The 16,985-nt window shown below is 41.6% G+C and overlaps 1 protein-coding gene across 1 annotated transcript; it reads right to left on the reverse strand.

The window, feature by feature from the left end:
* Positions 1 to 10,254: 10,254 nt before the first annotated feature.
* LOC128510362 (cilia- and flagella-associated protein 73-like) lies at positions 10,255 to 14,074 on the reverse strand. The gene is made up of 7 exons (XM_053482586.1): positions 13,988 to 14,074; positions 13,384 to 13,527; positions 12,379 to 12,480; positions 12,007 to 12,207; positions 11,626 to 11,847; positions 11,028 to 11,189; positions 10,255 to 10,719 (listed from the first exon to the last, which is right to left on the reverse strand). Exons 1-7 carry the CDS (start codon positions 14,072 to 14,074, stop codon positions 10,585 to 10,587), a joined length of 1,053 nt encoding a protein of 350 aa, XP_053338561.1. The 3' UTR covers positions 10,255 to 10,584.
* Between the last annotated feature and the right edge of the window lie 2,911 nt (positions 14,075 to 16,985).

Raw genomic sequence — 16,985 nt, forward strand, 5'->3', positions numbered from 1 at the left:
AACAACAAGAACAATAACAACAGTGTAACAATTTAATTCAGAAAAATAATAATAAAATAAAATAATAAAGCCGGCATAAGTTTCCCTTAAAACAAAAAAAATAAACCCAGTTTCAAAAATAGTCCTATTGCTCGTTGGGGCCCTTTTTTTCTTTTGATTAAATCAGTGTCACGACAGTACCAGTATCTGTTACGGTATCAGTATGTCAGTGCTTGTGGATCCTACCACACAATCCATGAAGGAAGGAAAGCGAGACTGCGCAAAGACTTTTGCTTGTGGGTCCGTGGCTCGCCACCCAACGTACACTGGGAATCTTTTGGGGTTTCAAGGTGTAAACATCCAATTCAAATCGGACCGGAAGGCTTCAACCCCAGGTCGGGCTTGACTTCCGATCCATGTGCATCACTGGAATGAATCTGGCAAAAAAAACCTGACCGTTGAGTCAATGAGTGGGTCTCTTTAAGGTTGTCCAATCAGCGGCAGCTGTCTGCTAATCGCGCTCTCCTAAGGATGGTAATTGACTCGGAATTCAGCTAGGTAACGAGACAGCCATGAAGTCTTTCAATCAGGAAGTAGTTAACAGTAAGGGAAGGCGGAGCTCGATTGCCTGAAGTTTTAGAGCTCAGTGATTGGTCAGCTCCTCACAAAAGGAGCATGGGAATTGTAGTGCGAACTGTTTTTCAGGGGGAAAATCACTCTTTTTTCTATCTTTTTTTTATGCATTTGATCACTTATTGTAGATGGCGTTTTTTTCTAAACCTACCTTTTTAACAAACACATATTTATTCATTGTCATCACTTAACTGTTTTTTTTTTCTCTTTATACATAGAAAATGTACTTTGATTAATTAACTTAACCATTTATCCCAAGACGCAATTAACTTTAAGAAAGGGATTATTATGCCAAGACCTCGTTCTAAGACCTGGTTACACTCTCCCCTCCTGAACTCATGTACGTCCCTGTACATGGAAGAGCTCAAATGTGCTTTATCTGAGAGGGGTATGGGAGGGAAGGTGCAGAGGCTATTTGATCTTCATTTAAAACATCGGACAACACAGTGGTCAACCCCTGGAGAAATGACTTAACAACTGTGACCAATGGGCTTCGAGTTCAGTATAATCCAGTCGCCTTGGCGGTTGACGTTCCCTTTTGGATTTCCTGACAGGAGCATCTGTGACTGTCATTCTCTCTGCTTCCTCTCTGGATTCAGTTCCATCCAATTCCAGTTTTTCTCCTTCCACAGACTTCTCAGTCTTTGTTCTGTCTACTTCCTCCTCACGCTCTGATATGTCAGAAGACACAGACTGCTGTTCATTACAGATGTCATTGACAGCATCAAGCATGGTCTCTTTCTCCACAGGATGTACTTCAGGTAAGTGGGTATCAGGCAAGTTACTTTTAATGGGGTCAGTTTCAGGTACTTGGTCGATTGGGGCTGTGCTTTCAATAGGTAAGTGTTCTGTATTACTGCAATGGTTGGTAGGTCTACTGGACCTCAGAGGACTGACTGGGGCATTGGTAGACATATCTGATGGACCAGACAGTTCAGGGTGGCAATCTACGGCCTGGGCATTTACTGGGCTCTCGACAGAACAGGGACCTGGAGATACAGTATACTGCCTATGTTGTTCATCAGACAAGAATTCTTTGGGCTGTGCTAGACCTTCATGGACTGTGGGGATGAACACATTTGAGACCTCACTGAACCAGTGGACTGGGATGAATTCATCCTCGTCCTCCTCTAAAGCGTCAGCATCCAGAACAGGATTTGCACGAGTTGCTATCCTGCGCTTTGTAGGTTGCTTGACAGACTTGCTGCTTTCCTCTATAGGTAGGAATCCACATGGGAGGAGTAAGTCCCTGTGCAGGGTTCTTAATGGACCATCACTGACTTCGGGCTTGACAGTATAGACAGGTAGGGTCCCTGCCCTGTTCACTACTACGTGGACGGTAGACTCCCACCTGTCTGAGATCTTATGCTTCCCCCGAATGCGAACGTTCCGGACTAGCACTCGGTCTCCAGGCTCCAAGTCTGAGGCGATCACTCGTCTGTCGAACCGTGTTTTGTTCTTGTGTGCAGTCTTTGCAGCATTAGTTATGGCTAACTTGTAGCTCTCTTCAAGCCGTGATTTAAGGTTCTGCACATATTCGGAGTGTGACGTGTGTTGCTTGCCATGCAGCGGTAGTCCGAATGCCAGATCAACTGGTAGGCGGGGCTGGCGCCCAAACATCAGCTCATAAGGTGTGAACCCCGTCACATCGTTTTTAGTGCAGTTGTAGGCGTGTACAAGGGGTCTGACAAAATTACGCCAACGGGACTTCTCTTGGTTCTGAAGGGTGCCAAGCATATTGAGTAAGGTGCGATTAAATCTCTCCACAGGGTTGCCCCTGGGATGGTAGGGTGTTGTCCTCACTTTTTTTATGCCGGCCACTTGACAGCGTTCCTTTATCATGCGGGATTCAAAATCTGGTCCCTGGTCACTGTGTAATTTTTCTGGCATTCCATAGTGCACCATAAAGTTCTCCCACAAACACTTTGCCACTGTACGGGCCTTTTGGTTGGGAGTGGGAATGGCTACTGCAAATTTCGTAAAGTGATCCGTGATCACAAGGATGTCTTTAGTTCCATTTCTGTCAGGTTCAAGGGAAAGGAAATCCATACATAGAAGTTCAAGGGGTCTTGTGGTCTTGATATTTATTAGGGGTGCAGCTCTCTCTGGAAGTGCTTTCCTCCGCACACACCTGCCACAAGTCCTCACCTTTCTCTCCACATCCACAGCCATCCTTGGCCAATAGAACCTGGTCCGAATAAGGTCCAATGTGCGGTCAACTCCCATATGACCCATATGGTCATGGAGGCTAGTCAAAACTGCGCCACGAAGCTCAGTTGGGAGGACAAGCTGGTAAGTTATTTTGGGACCTTCTTGGCGTCGTCTGTACAAGACATTATTCACAAGTTCAAGGCGGCTTAATTCTCTTAAAAAGAGAGGAAGATCAGGAAGTTCATTTCGCAAGGTAGGGGGCGGTGTGTCACCTGTCTCGATTTGGGAAATGACGTGTTTTATGCACTGGTCGGCCCTTTGTCTATCCACCAGTTCTGCTTCAGACAAGTAAGGGACGGTGGAAAGTTCACCAGACTGGTCTGCTTGTTGATAGCATTGGGGCACCGCATCCGCGGAGACTGCAAGGCATTCGACTAAAACAACGTTTCCAGTGTTACTGTCATCAACATGGGTGCTGTAAATAAGTTGTCTTTCACAGATTGCTTGTATGACTTCCTCATTAACAGCATTGGCATTATCTGGGTCAGAGAGATGGTCTTTGGTGAACTGGAAAATGCGTTCCCTCTCTTTCTGTGACTTTGGGTCATCCTCCAAGGTTCCGTGTGGCCTGCGTGACAGACCATCAGCATCACCGTTCTGTTTCCCAGGTCGGTAGAGAAGCTTGAACGAGAATGTGGACAGTGCTGCCAGCCATCTGTAGCTCGTCGCATCCAGTTTAGCTGAGGTCAATATGTAAGTTAGTGGATTACTGTCAGTTACAACAGTGAACTGATTACCATATAGATAATCGGCAAACTTTTCGGTGACTGACCACTTCAACGCTAAAAATTCCAATTTATGCGCCGGGTAACGACTTTCACTCCGTGATAGCCCTCTGCTCGCATATCCAATTGCTCTCAACTGGCCCTCCTGTTCTTGATACAAAACTGCACCAAGTCCAGTGGTGCTGGCGTCAGTGTGCAGTACATAAGGTTTCTGAGGATCTGCAAAACCTAGCACAGGGGCGGTGGTAAGTTTTTCGATTACAGTCTCAAATGCTTGTTGGCAAGCAGGGGTCCATCGTTCCCCAAAGGGCTCTTTTGGGTCTCTGTACTCTGGCCTTTTTGTCACTTTAACTCTCTTTTGGGAAGGTGGGTAGCCAGAGGTTAGCTCATGGAGGGGCTTCACAATATTGGAGTAACCTTTAACAAATCTCCTATAGTACCCAGCAAACCCGAGGAAAGATCTTAATTCTGGCAGACTCTTAGGGACGGGCCAAGTCTTGAGAGCAGCAGTTTTTTCTGGGTCAGTTTGTACTCCATTTCTAGACACCACATGACCAAGGTATCGGACTGATGTCTGAAAGAAGACACACTTTTCTGGGGAAAGTTTGAGGCCAAATTCTTTGAGACGGGATAGCACCTTCATCAACCTCTCCTCGTGTTCTTCAAGGGTCTTGGAGAATATGATCAGGTCGTCAAGAAAGACCAGTACTTCTTTCAAGTGCATGTCCCCCATGCATCTCTCCATTAGCCTTTGGAACGTACTGGGTGCGTTAGTCACTCCTTGAGGCATCCTATTGAACTCCCAGAAGCCGAGTGGGCACACGAAAGCTGTTTTTGGCTTATCTGCCTCTTCAACCTCTATCTGGTAGAAGCCAGATTTTAAATCGAGGACAGAAAACCACTGAGAGCCATTAAGTGCACAGAATGTGTCCTCTAGCTTTGGGAGAGAATACGCATCCTTTATGGTCTGGAGATTCAACCGTCTATAATCTATGCATAGGCGGACTTGGCCATTTTTCTTTCTCACAACCACGATTGGTGATGAAAATGGAGACTCTGAATCTCGGATGACTCCTGCATCAAGGAGCTCCTGGATGTGGTTTCGAACGGCCTCAATATCCTGAGGGTGAATTGGTTGTGCGCGCTGTTTGAAAGGTGTGTCGTCTGAGAGTTTTATATGATGTGTTACTTTGTCTGTTCGCCCAAAATCTGCATCATGTTTTGCAAACACGTCATGCATGTTATTTAGTTTCTCTGTGATGCGTTCTTTCCACAGAGGTGGGATAGGGGACTCACCGAAATTGAAGCTCAGAGTGGACCTTTGGGAGGACTCTGCTTCCGCCGTCTTTTGGGATGGCTCAGCTGACTCTGCATTGTGCTGCTTTAACAAGATGGTCTGGTAGGTATGCATTTGGGCTATTGTGCCCTTTGGGGGAATGACAACATCATGATCGGACTCATTACAAATTATGACTGGTAACTTATAGGGTCGCCGGAGGGGAAGATCAACCAGAATGGCCTTTACAAGCAAACCACCAGGCAAGGAGGGCAAGTTTGGGTGTTCGATCAGGACAGATTTCCCATTCTGGAATCCATTAACGGGGGAAACTCCCTCAAGTACGACAGTTTTGCCAGCTGGAACAATTTGAGCACTCTTCCCCAGTAATTTCACAACACCTTGGGGCTCAGGATGGGTTGTCTGGTTGTGTCTAACTTCAAGTACTTTAAGGACTGCTTGATAGCCGTGTGGGATAGGCTGATGTTTAACCCCAGATTCGGAACAGATGTTGTAAAGGACATCAAGGGTGTTGGTGCCTATAAGCACAAGGGGTTCTGTAATGGTGTTAAGATTTGGGACCACTAATGCAAGTGTGTTTACTTCAATTAGTGCACCAACAAACTCTTTTGGGAAAGTTATAGCTAGTTCAATGTACTCCAAGTAGGGAACAGACTGTCCTGCTGCTCCTTCTACCTGTAAGAGGTCATGGAGTGGCTTAATCTCCTGCTCTGAGAGATGTCGTTCATAAAATGACTGTGGAATAGTTGTTACTTGTGAGCCTGTGTCGAGCAAGCAGGTAACTTCTTGATCTTTTATGTTCACAAAAGCTGTACTTTTTGTACCGATGAGTCCTTTAGGGAATTTGAATGGGGGGCTACCGTCTGATTGTTCAGTGCTGGTGCATGCTTGTGAGTTGACTATGAGGTTTAAAGCTGAGGGACATTGATTTGTCTCAGCCCCTGTCTGTCCCACCACAGGAGCCGTTAGTCGTTTAACTGGGAGCCGGGGTTAGCCTTCATTTCCCACTCACTTAATCTCTTTTCCAACTGTTTTCGTTTTTCAGCCACCAAAGCAGGATTGGGAGCTTCGGTACACGTAGAGGAGATATGCCCATCCTCTCCACACTTAAAGCAGTACCAGGGCCGGGGTTTGTTCATCTGCTTTGTTCTTATCTGGGTTTGCATGTTAGCATTTGTTTTGTCTGGTGTTCGGCTCTGGGGTTTCTGTGCAGTTACTTTTCTATCTTTCCTTTTCTCTGCCATGAAAGAGGTCAGCTGGCTCTGCAGGGTGGCAACCTGCTTCACAAGGTCTTCAATGGCACTGGGACAGACCTGTGGGTTCTCCTTCGGGATTGCGCATGCACATGCACTCTGAGACTGAACTTGGACTCGTTTTGTGGCACCAATATGTTTCCTCATGCGGCTGGCTTTAGCTTGCTGCCTGTCTTCCTCTGTGCGCAACATTAGCAGGAGCTCTGCAAATGAAGGTGGGCGACTTCTCGCCTGTTCAAGCTGCAGAGTAGAGAGCAGAGTACTGTCTCAACACCCTCTACAGAACTGCTTTAGAAGGTGTCTGTCAAGTTCTCCTGGTGCAACCCCACCCCTTTTTACTACAAGGTTTAATGCTACTTGCAGCCGATGAAGGTAAGCGGAAGCACTCTCCCCTGGATTCTGGAACGTGTTTAAGAAACGTGCAAAAAGTTCTTCCCCATCCTCAACAGCGCCAAAAGCCGAATCAAGTAGCTGCAGGAAAGCTAAAGGGGGTGAATTGGGCTGTAATCCTTTGACCACATCAGCTGCGGGAGAAAGCAAGCTCTCTTCAATCTTTCTGGTGATCTGAAGGGGAAGTATGTTAGGATCATTTAGCAGCAGTTCGATATGGGAGCGCCAGGTGTCATAATCAGTCTCATTATTGGGCCTGGGAGTCTTTCCAGAGAAGGAGCGGAGCCTTAATTGGGGCTGAAAATGAGGATTGATTGCTTCGCTCCTAACAATGTGTTCAACCACAACCTTTTGAATTTCTGGTGGATTCATGTCATTTGCTGAAAGTGAAGGGGCTGTACCCACACTGTTGATTGTGATGGTGTCAGGGGGAGGAAGGCCATCATTTCTGTGAGCGGTGTCTGAGGATAAGACAGGGGGATGCTGTTCAGTAGAGGTAAGGGTCAGCTGGGTCTCACTGGGGGTTTCAGCACGGGTAAAAGAAACTTCCTCTGATACAGAGCTCATCGCCTCAATATCTTTACTAATCTGGGACATCACTCCTTTAAGCACATGTCCGTACTCAGCACCGCTAAGTTTGGCTAAGGCCTTAAGTTCTGACAGGTAAGTTCTGGTAATATTACCACTGATCTCAGTTTGGTATGCACCGCTCAAAGCTCTGATGTTGTAAACAACAGAGGGATCATCTTGCAAGGCATATTTGTATGGCAATACTCCACTTAATGTTTCTAGAGCTGTGCCATACGTATACTCAACGATCAGGTTTTGGTAAAATTCAGATTCACATTCATCAACTAAAATGGTTCTTTTGATAGACCCATATTCTTTAAGGAAGTCAATAACTTGTTCATCTTGGTCTCCTACTTGTGTTAGTCCACTAACAATAACTGCGTTTGGGATTTTAACACCACACCTCTTTACAAAGTCCATATTGGACACGTGTTCAATATTGATATTCAAACCAACTGGCTCCTGGCTGGCTCGCCAAATCTGTAACCCTCTTTACGATAGAGTAACAGAGTAACAGAAATAGTTATCTTTAACAGTACTTGGACCAGTAACAGAAGATGCTAAGTCTTTAAGAGCCAGTGGTTTGACACCAATAAAGACAGAAACAGTAATTTGTGTTGTTGTGATCACTCTTTGTTTAACAACAAGAACAATAACAACAGTGTAACAATTTAATTCAGAAAAATAATAATAAAATAAAATAATAAAGCCGGCATAAGTTTCCCTTAAAACAAAAAAAATAAACCCAGTTCCAAAAATAGTCCTATTGCTCGTTGGGGCCCTTTTTCAGTGTCACGACAGTACCAGTATCTGTTACGGTATCAGTATGTCAGTGCTTGTGGATCCTACCACACAATCCATGAAGGAAGGAAAGTGAGATTGCGCAAAGACTTTTGCTTGTGGGTCCGTGGCTCGCCACCCAACGTACACTGGGAATCTTTTGGGGTTTCAAGGTGTAAACATCCAATTCAAATCCGACCGGAAGGCTTCAACCCCAGGTCGGGCATGACTTCCGATCCATGTGCATCACTGGAATGAATCTGGCAAAAAAAACCTGACCGTTGAGTCAATGAGTGGGTCTCTTTAAGGTTGTCCAATCAGCGGCAGCTGTCTGCTAATCGCGCTCTCCTAAGGATGGTAATTGACTCGGAATTCAGCTAGGTAACGAGACAGCCATGAAGTCTTTCAATCAGGAAGTAGTTAACAGTAAGGGAAGGCGGAGCTCGATTGCCTGAAGTTTTAGAGCTCAGTGATTGGTCAGCTCCTCACAAAAGGAGCATGGGAATTGTAGTGCGAACAGTTTTTCAGGGGGAAAACCACTCTTTTTTCTATCTTTTTTTTATGCATTTGATCACTTATTGTAGATGGCGTTTTTTCCTAAACCTACCTTTTTAACAAACACATATTTATTCATTGTCATCACTTAACTGTTTTTTTTTCTCTTTATACATAGAAAATGTACTTTGATTAATTAACTTAACCATTTATCCCAAGACTCAATTAACTTTAAGAAAGGGATTATTATGCCAAGACCTCGTTCTAAGAACTGGTTACACAAGCTTAGAATCACACTGGAGCTTTGAGGCAGCAACTCGACTATGTGTGGTGTTTTGAGCATTCTCAACCAAATAGATTGAGCCAAATCTCCTTCTGCCTTCTGACATCTTGATTAAATAATGTACATTGGCTATTGGACTGGGGTAATAGCCTGACATGAGAACAATTGATACAGGATGAAACAAAAAGATGTGTATCAGTCAGAATTTTGAACAACTTTTAAATGTTGATATAGTTTCTTTGTGTACTTTGGTGTCAAGCAGGTATGGAGTGTGCCCATGTCATTAATTTTCCCGAGGACAAGTGTTCTATTAGGTGGAAATGCTGATCCCCCACACAGTGTGCTACAGTACTTCCCAGTGTCCCACTCTGAAGAAACATGAAGGGGTCAAAATAATTTTTAGGACCACAGTCTTAAGCAGAGTAAAGGCAGGACAGTAAATCAGCCTTAGTATTTTTAAACTTAGGTCTATACAATAGCAAAAAAAAAGAGCAAAACAAAAATTCTTGGTGAGGCTTGGGACATTTAGCCACCAGATTTCAGATACTTCAGCTTCTTGTGGTCAGTGAATATTGTGAGAGGATAAGCTGCTTGCTACCTCCAGCCATTGATGCTGAGAGTTGGTTTGCAAGGAATGCCATAGAAATGATATACAGTAGGGGTCCTCATGAAGGCAACTTCATCAGCTGCCGGATTCCATGACATTTTCAAAATATTCAAGTTGCAACTTTTTAAGTGCAAAACACAAAACCCAACCACAAACACATACTTCCTTTTTGCCAGCAGCCCGCTCCCTTGTGCGTTTGGCAGTTGCGTTTGGCACAATTTTAACCGAGATGGTCAGGAGTGCTGGTTCATGCTGGGTGTTGTAATCCATGAAGGCCATGTTTCTACAGTATTCCACAATGAACTGAGTTGGAATTCAGTGGTAAAATGACAGTGTAAAATTGTAGCTTTCTCAGCTGCTGATTTAACAAATGTTTACCTCAATATTAAGCCTGACTTTACTGACATTACTAAAATAAAAAATGCTTTACCAACCAGCAAATTTAGGATTGAAGCCTCAATCTTTTAAAGTAAAAATAGATCACAGGCCTTGGTGATATATTTTTTTAATATTTGGCTTATTTATTTGCATTTGCTACTCAGTTCATGTAGTCATTCCTCACAATGCTTAGTTTACCTTTCTTTTGCCCAGCATCTGATAAACTGCTGCACAGGTGCAGACAGCACTTAGTGGTGTGGTGGGTGACACCAAAATGACTGTCTATAAAATTTTTCAAGCACATTTTTTTTCATCCCTGTAGTACGGCATCCCTGTAGTTCTCTAAATTAAGTATTTGCAGAGTGCAGACAATGTGGGCAGAAGTGTCCTTCTTGATAGGTTGAACATCTCCATCCATTTAAACAAAACGCTTTCTTTATATTGCGCACCAAGTCTTCGATAAATAACGGCATCAGGTACCCCCTTACATCACGTGTGGGGCATTCATGTTTGTTCGATCCACAAAAATAAATATAAAAATGAATTGATGCAACACGTTTACGCCTGAACTGTGCATGGAGACAGTGGTCTTGACTGAAAAGCGCTTCTGATAAGACAGAAGTTTTAACAGAAGTTTTAATATACTTGGTGTGCGGCTAATTTTTGACTCACGCTCCTATTCAGGTTGGCCTGGGATACAAACCTGCCTTTGACACCTGCAGCACAACAAGGTTTATTAGTTAGGCACCCAAAACATTTTAGGTAGCATCATACTAGCAATAAAGTGACAAATGTCATGCTTTCAGGCTCCTGACAGACGTCTGAGAAACAACCAAACACCTCCACCATCTGCTAGTGAGTGCGACTGACCCAGATCATGAGGGACAAGTGTCGTGAGGGTTTAATTTTCACAAATATTTCTCATGGATTCTCACAGGGATTTAGATTTAACTTAAGCAGCACAGGGTTTATAGTTTTTCAGGCTATTTAGTTTTTTTCTTGCGTTGTAATTTTGCTTTGCTGTTGCTCCGTTGTCCTGTGTAATGGTAATCTTTTTCAGAATCAGTTTTACCCATTTTCTCCCAAATCAACTTCAGATCACATATAAACTCCTGAACCTGTGAACGCAAAAAAAATAAAATAAATAAATCTTAAGTATGTTTTTATGTTTTTGCATTCACAGCACATTTTAGACTCTTTTTTTTCTGTTCTCTTCTAGGACATATTCTTAGACATCATATTTTGTGTTGCACAATGTTTTCCAGCCATTTAATGTTATTTAATCAGAACAATCCCAATTTAATGCAATTACACATTTTTAAAGAGCGTTTAGACTTGACATGTTAATTGATGAACGATTCATAAATATACTCTACTTTGTAACCATTACTAGCTTGTAGTAAGTAGTAAGACTGTTCTACAGTACCTTATCCAGCACTTCTATAGTCTCCTCTGGGTTAATCAGCTTTGGTACGGTGCTGCCCAAGTTCCACAAATGCTTGGACATGTTCAACATGGCCATATTAATTCTAGCCAGCTCATGGTTTTTTATTCTGGCTGCCTTTTGAACGTCATTCCACATTGCCTCCTGGTAACGCAGAGACATTTGCAGGAATATTATCAGTGAATGGTTGCTCAATGGTTAGATAAAAAAAAAATTAACAATTAGATCTATTAAACTCAGTATTCAAATACAACATAAGGTTCCATTATAATAATCTGTCCATCCATCCATTTAGAAACCTCTGTAGTGCAACTTGGGATCATGAAGACCAATAGTGACTATTGTATTTATCCCTATTTTTACGACCATGGTAAGACCTCCGCTCAAAATTCACACACGCATTCACACACTACAGGCAATTTGGGAATGCCAATTAGCCTAATCTGCTTGTGTTTAGATTGTGGGAGGAAACCAGAGCACGGGGAGAACATGAAAACACCGGATGCTGCAGGTGCAAGGCGACATAATAATAATAATAATAATAATAATAATAGTAGTAGTAGTAATAATAGTTTTTTACCAAATTAAGAACGTGCTCTTTGGTCTCCTTCAGTTCACCCTTAAGCAGATCCATCTTGGTCTCATGATTTATTTGTGCAAGGGCGTACTCTTCCATCGCATTAACTAACTTGGCACGGGATTTGGCCATCTCCACCTCCTTCTCCTCTATGTAAGACAGCAGCTCGTCCTGTACCTTCTTCCGCGTCTCGAAATGCGTGATCAGTTCTTCTGGCTCATGAAACTGTTGCAAATACGTATAAATATATTACATAGTCTTTCATAATAAATTCTAATATAGGATAAATCAAATGTTAAAACATTTCATCACTATTAGTGTATCTATTTTATCATTATTTATGCATCTACTAGTACATAAATAACATGAATAACAAGGACTAACCTCCTTACTTTCCTCCACCACTTCATCTAGATATTCAGCATAAATGCAGTTCAATTCAATTTGCCTCTTCAGCGTGTGCCGCAGTTCGATCAGAGTACTAAGTTCCTCGCGTAATTCTTCGAGGTACTCCTGCTTCTTCTGGAACATCTCCCTGTTGTACGCTGCTTTCCTCTCAGCGTCACAACGTCGATCTTCGCTTTGCTGTGTATAAAAAGTGTGACAGTTACATAAGAAAATTGCCCTAATGGTCTTAAGGAATCTACTGCAAAGTACTGTACACTTTATATGTATGATTACAGACTGTGTTGTAATAGCTCACTGATATCATTGAATTAGTTTGGATTTTTTGTACATATGTACATAAATATATACCTTAAGGAAGATACTGGATTGGATGAGGTGATGCATCTGCTGTTCTTTTTCCTTCAGCTTTTCCTTGCACTTGCTCAGGACATCCTGAGCGGTTTTAAAGTCCTAAAAGTAACCGCAGATAGTCAGAGAAAACTATGCACAGTGCAATGTTGCAACATAACACATGATTTGATTCTGAATTGAATTTGATTTGTGCTAGTGTTAAACTGGAAGTCATTCTCTAGTTTTTATAAGACGTTTCCTTGTATTCAGCATGGATAAACTTAACTAGAATTGGCTGAGCGGGTTAGTCACCAAAATGCAGAGATGTGTAGTGACTCAGCAGCAGCACTTACAGTCATTAGTACAGGTACAGTCAGAACCCAAGAGGATCTTGTGTATAAAGTCTTGTTAGCTAACTCAAAAATAATTAGACAAAGGGATAAAATGTCTCTTTCCTGTGAGTCCATTCGGGTATCCGTGGAAATGAAAGAGCAGACAAGATGGCAAAAGAAGCAACTAAAAAAGTGGCTATTAAGGGTTAATATCAAAGGAGAAAGTTATAGTGTGAATAAAAGCAAAGCAACATTTGTTATCAGGAAAACTGCCAGGAATGGGCTGGGAATTCTGTCTCATTTCTACTTTAAATTGCACTTCAGTTAATCATCATTCAGTCCTTCTAAAGGATTTGATTATGTTTTACAGCTTGTTTTACAGAACATTATTTAAAACAGACTAGATGAAGTACAAAAGAGATTGTAGAAATAGTTAAAAGGTTAAAGCTAAAAATAGGCTGATCAGCTTTAATGTAACCAAAACTGCAAAAGTTTCAATAAATTATGTCCAGACAGTCTTGAGTGATACTGTGACAGACAGACAAAAAAAACAATGTACAGACAAAACCTTCTATTTATAGATATTTTCTGCTAAGTAAATCACAAAAAAAGGAATGTTCATTCAATAAACCTATATTTTTTAAAGTCTAAAATCTCATCTAAAATAACTTTCAGTGGTAAACTGCCTGACCTCTATCTGCTGCGTGACCTGTTTCTGCATATCCGTGGCCTCCATTTTTTTCTCCAGCAGACGACGTGAATGAGTCGGCTCTTCTGCATCTTCCTTCAGCTTTTCCTTATGCTTTCGTAGGGCGCGCTGAGCCGACTCTAACTCCTAGAAAGGATCAGTGAAGAGTTAGAGGATGTAATGTATAAAAATACACAAAAAAGAGCAACAACCAACACAAGTTAATTTTTTGAACATGAATGTGTTTGTTTGGAGCATAAACTCATTCCCTACTCCGAAGAGGATGTTTCTATTAAGCAGGATGCATCATTTCAGTTGGGTATTAATAGCTAGTCTAATATTTGCACTTATACCTGCTATGAGGGAAGAGAAAAACACAGGTAAACCTGCTAGGAATCTTATCTCTATTTTTGTAAACTTAACTTTAGTTAATCATCACTCAGAACATGTGATTTCTACATTTATAACTGTGTTTCTATAATAACAACTAAAAGGATGATACTTATTAAATCACAAAATCATCTTCATCAAATAAAGCAGATTTCATTTTTTGTAGTTTAAAAATCAAATATAATTTAATATCTCTCTCAGTAGTAAGTCATCTGACCTTTATCTGCTGTTTGATCTTTTCCGGTATTTCTTTTCTCCTCTTCAAAAGATGACCTGCAAGGGTCGGCTTTGCCTCCTTAGCCATTCTATAAACAAAGCAAGGTCAGATATGTTAAAGGGTAATAACCACAACACTACCTAAAACACACATACACAAATCTGTCAATAATACAAATACTTTATCTCTAATCTAATATATTATCGTAGAAAGACGTACAGTAGTAAACGTAGTAAAGACATACTACTATGTGAGTGTAAGTTAAAAAATGATCCACACTCTGCAGTTATATTAAAACTTCTGTCTGTCTTATCGGCCGGTGCAGGTGTGAACGTGTAACATCAGTTAATTTGTCTATGTGGTGTGAGCAAAAATTAATGCCCCACTTTGTGATTCATGTTTTGTTGTTGTTGTTGCCTGAGGGTGTACCTGGTGCTAAAACAACTCATGGAAGAGCATAAACAGAAGCGTTTGGATATCTGCAAACAAAATTTGGGCTGATTTTTTTAAGGAAGGTGAAAGTTTCTTAAAGAGAATCATTACTGAAAATGAGACATGGATTCATTACTACAAGCCTGCGAGTAATGGGCAGAGTATGGAACAGAAACATCCTCAATTGCCAACCAAGAATTTATTCAAAAGTCAACCCATTTTTCTGGGATTCTCAAGGGCCAATATTGAAACATTATAAGGAAAAAAGGTTTAACAATTAACAGTGCTTATTACAGTGAGATGCTTATTAAAGAGCTGAGGCCTAAACCTTTTAAATGAAATGCTAAGGACGACTATCCAAGGGCGTTGTGATCTTGCAAGACGATGCACCTCTGCCCATCTCTTCCCCACACTGTCACCACTTTGTTTTGAGGTGTAAAAGCCTCCTCCCTATAGTCCTGGTCTCACTGCATCAGACTTTCACCTGTTTGGTTCCCTGAAAGCAGCCCTAAGAGGAAAAAGATTCACTCCTGAAAAAAGAAGTGAAGACAGCAGTGCATTCGTGACTCGCAGCTCAGCCTAAAACATATGGGACAAATACATTGGAAATACAAAAGCTTGTTGACAGATGGACAATGTGTGTTAAAAAGCAAGGAGATTATGTCAAAAGATTATGCATTTGTCTTTTCTGAAACTTAATTAAGATTAATTCAACAGCCAGAGTGCGGATCAATTTCTGACTTGCCCTAGTTATAATTACTATAGAATGCTGTAGTTTACACTAATACTCTGTAGTGAACTGTGGTGTTAGTTATAGTATTTAACTAAAGTATTTACCACGTTTCTTTTCTTATAGGGTGACACAGAACCTTTAAAAAAATAAAAAGACCAGGTTGCAAACCCCAGAATAAAATGGCAGAAATATCATGCATAACTGTTTGGCAACAAAAATGGATTAGATATTGATTTAACATATTATTTAAAATATATATATAGCTATGGATAAAAGCTAAACTTACAAAACTATTCTCCAAAATCCAATTCAGATTTTCTCCCATAACACAAGACTCGCTTGACCGTGTGCACGTGCATGTGGCACTCAACAATATGTATTCTACTTCTACGCCGATTACGTCATAAAAGTAATGACGTTTTCGTTGCCTGGGGGTGGGGGCGTGTTTTTTTTTTTTATCTCCAGGAGGACACTTCCTTAAATTTATTTGACAGAGTTAATAAACTTGGTCGATTTGAGAGCTCAGACACTTTACTGTCTTAACAATTGATTAATTCCCGGGAGCTGATTATGATCTCATTAAGCTCTGTTTTAATTAATGCATTGGTTAATTAATAACTAAATAAAATCCTCATTAGTGTGAAATCAGTCAATTTAAACTGAAGTTTGATCTGAAGAGGAATAAAGTATTCCAGCTCTTTTGCAAGAATAATTATGCAAGATTAATTATTTATGAATGATTAAATTAAATATATGAAAGATTTGTAATAAATATTTGGTCGGAGTATTTTCTTCAGTCTTGTTGGTTTTATAATTAATTCACTGACCCAGATTTTAATTGAAGTTTTAGTTTGCTGCCACAAGATGGCGCTGAAGTATCAGCAATGGTTTGCTACAGGCGCACGGCCACAAAAAAACACACACATAATAGCTATGCTATGCTACACCTTAATCTAAAACTAACCGTGACTGCAGTAATTAATATGAAATTCTAATTTTAATGTAAAAACACAGTTTTCCTTCAAGTCAACCCCAATGTCCCCACAAGGTCAAACATCTTAACTGTTCTATACTTATGAAAATATATTTGTTCCCCACCATGATATAAAAACGTGCCTGCGCTTACAGTGGGCCTCAGTGATCACAAGGTTTCTCATCTAAGCTTAAAAAAACGGGCTTAAATCCATGATGAGTACTTTAACTCTGTTCTTATGATTCATGTGCATACACTTGCTTTTGAATGTCCTTCAGGATTCAGCTGATAAAATTCACTGAGCTACACTGTAGTAGGGTGTGGCGCTGTGTGTAGAGTAGACAGACGGGTTTTCAGCTTGGTAGCAGTGGGTAAAAGGCTTGGTAGCTCTCTCTCTTTCTCCCTCTCCCTCTCTCTCCTCTTATGCAAGGAGGGAGAGTCTTCCCACCTCCCCTCAGCGTTGTTGTTTTTCTCAATGAGCCAGGCTCTCCCCGGCGCAGGCCCCTGAACGCGCCTGTCCACCGGGCCCCTTTCCTGGAAAAAGAGCCCTCTCGGAGAGCGACAGATAGAGATGGAGAAAGAGAGGGGGAGATGGGGAGAGGGAGGGGGGGTCTTCTTCCCCTTCCTGTAAGTCACATGGCTGAAGATTTGAGCCTTGGCCCTGCACAAACCTCAGATTTGGCCAATCCAGCCTGTACTTTGCTTAATGTGGGTTGTGTTAGGTGCAGGGCATGAAGGACATCGAGGCCGTTCGGATCAAGGCGGGATTTTTTTAGTTGAGCTCACATCCTGTTAAATAGTTCAAGAAAGAGGCAGTTTTACTTACACAGGCCGCACACAAAATAAACAAATTCTTCATA

Source organism: Clarias gariepinus, chromosome 22 (assembly GCF_024256425.1).
Source record: "Clarias gariepinus isolate MV-2021 ecotype Netherlands chromosome 22, CGAR_prim_01v2, whole genome shotgun sequence".
In the NCBI taxonomy this organism is placed as follows: domain Eukaryota; kingdom Metazoa; phylum Chordata; class Actinopteri; order Siluriformes; family Clariidae; genus Clarias; species Clarias gariepinus.

What these genes read in the sequence shown, in the direction of transcription:
- LOC128510362 (XM_053482586.1), bottom strand. Translation starts at nt 14,074, where the DNA reads ATGGCTAAGGAGGCAAAGCCGACCCTTGCAGGTCATCTTTTGAAGAGG. An exon ending in AGGTCACGCAGCAGATAGAG is followed by an intron (nt 12,481 to 13,383) that starts GTCAGGCAGTTT and finishes GGTTACTTTTAG; the next exon opens with GACTTTAAAACCGCTCAGGA. An exon ending in CTATAGAAGTGCTGGATAAG is followed by an intron (nt 10,720 to 11,027) that starts GTACTGTAGAAC and finishes TTGCGTTCACAG; the next exon opens with GTTCAGGAGTTTATATGTGA.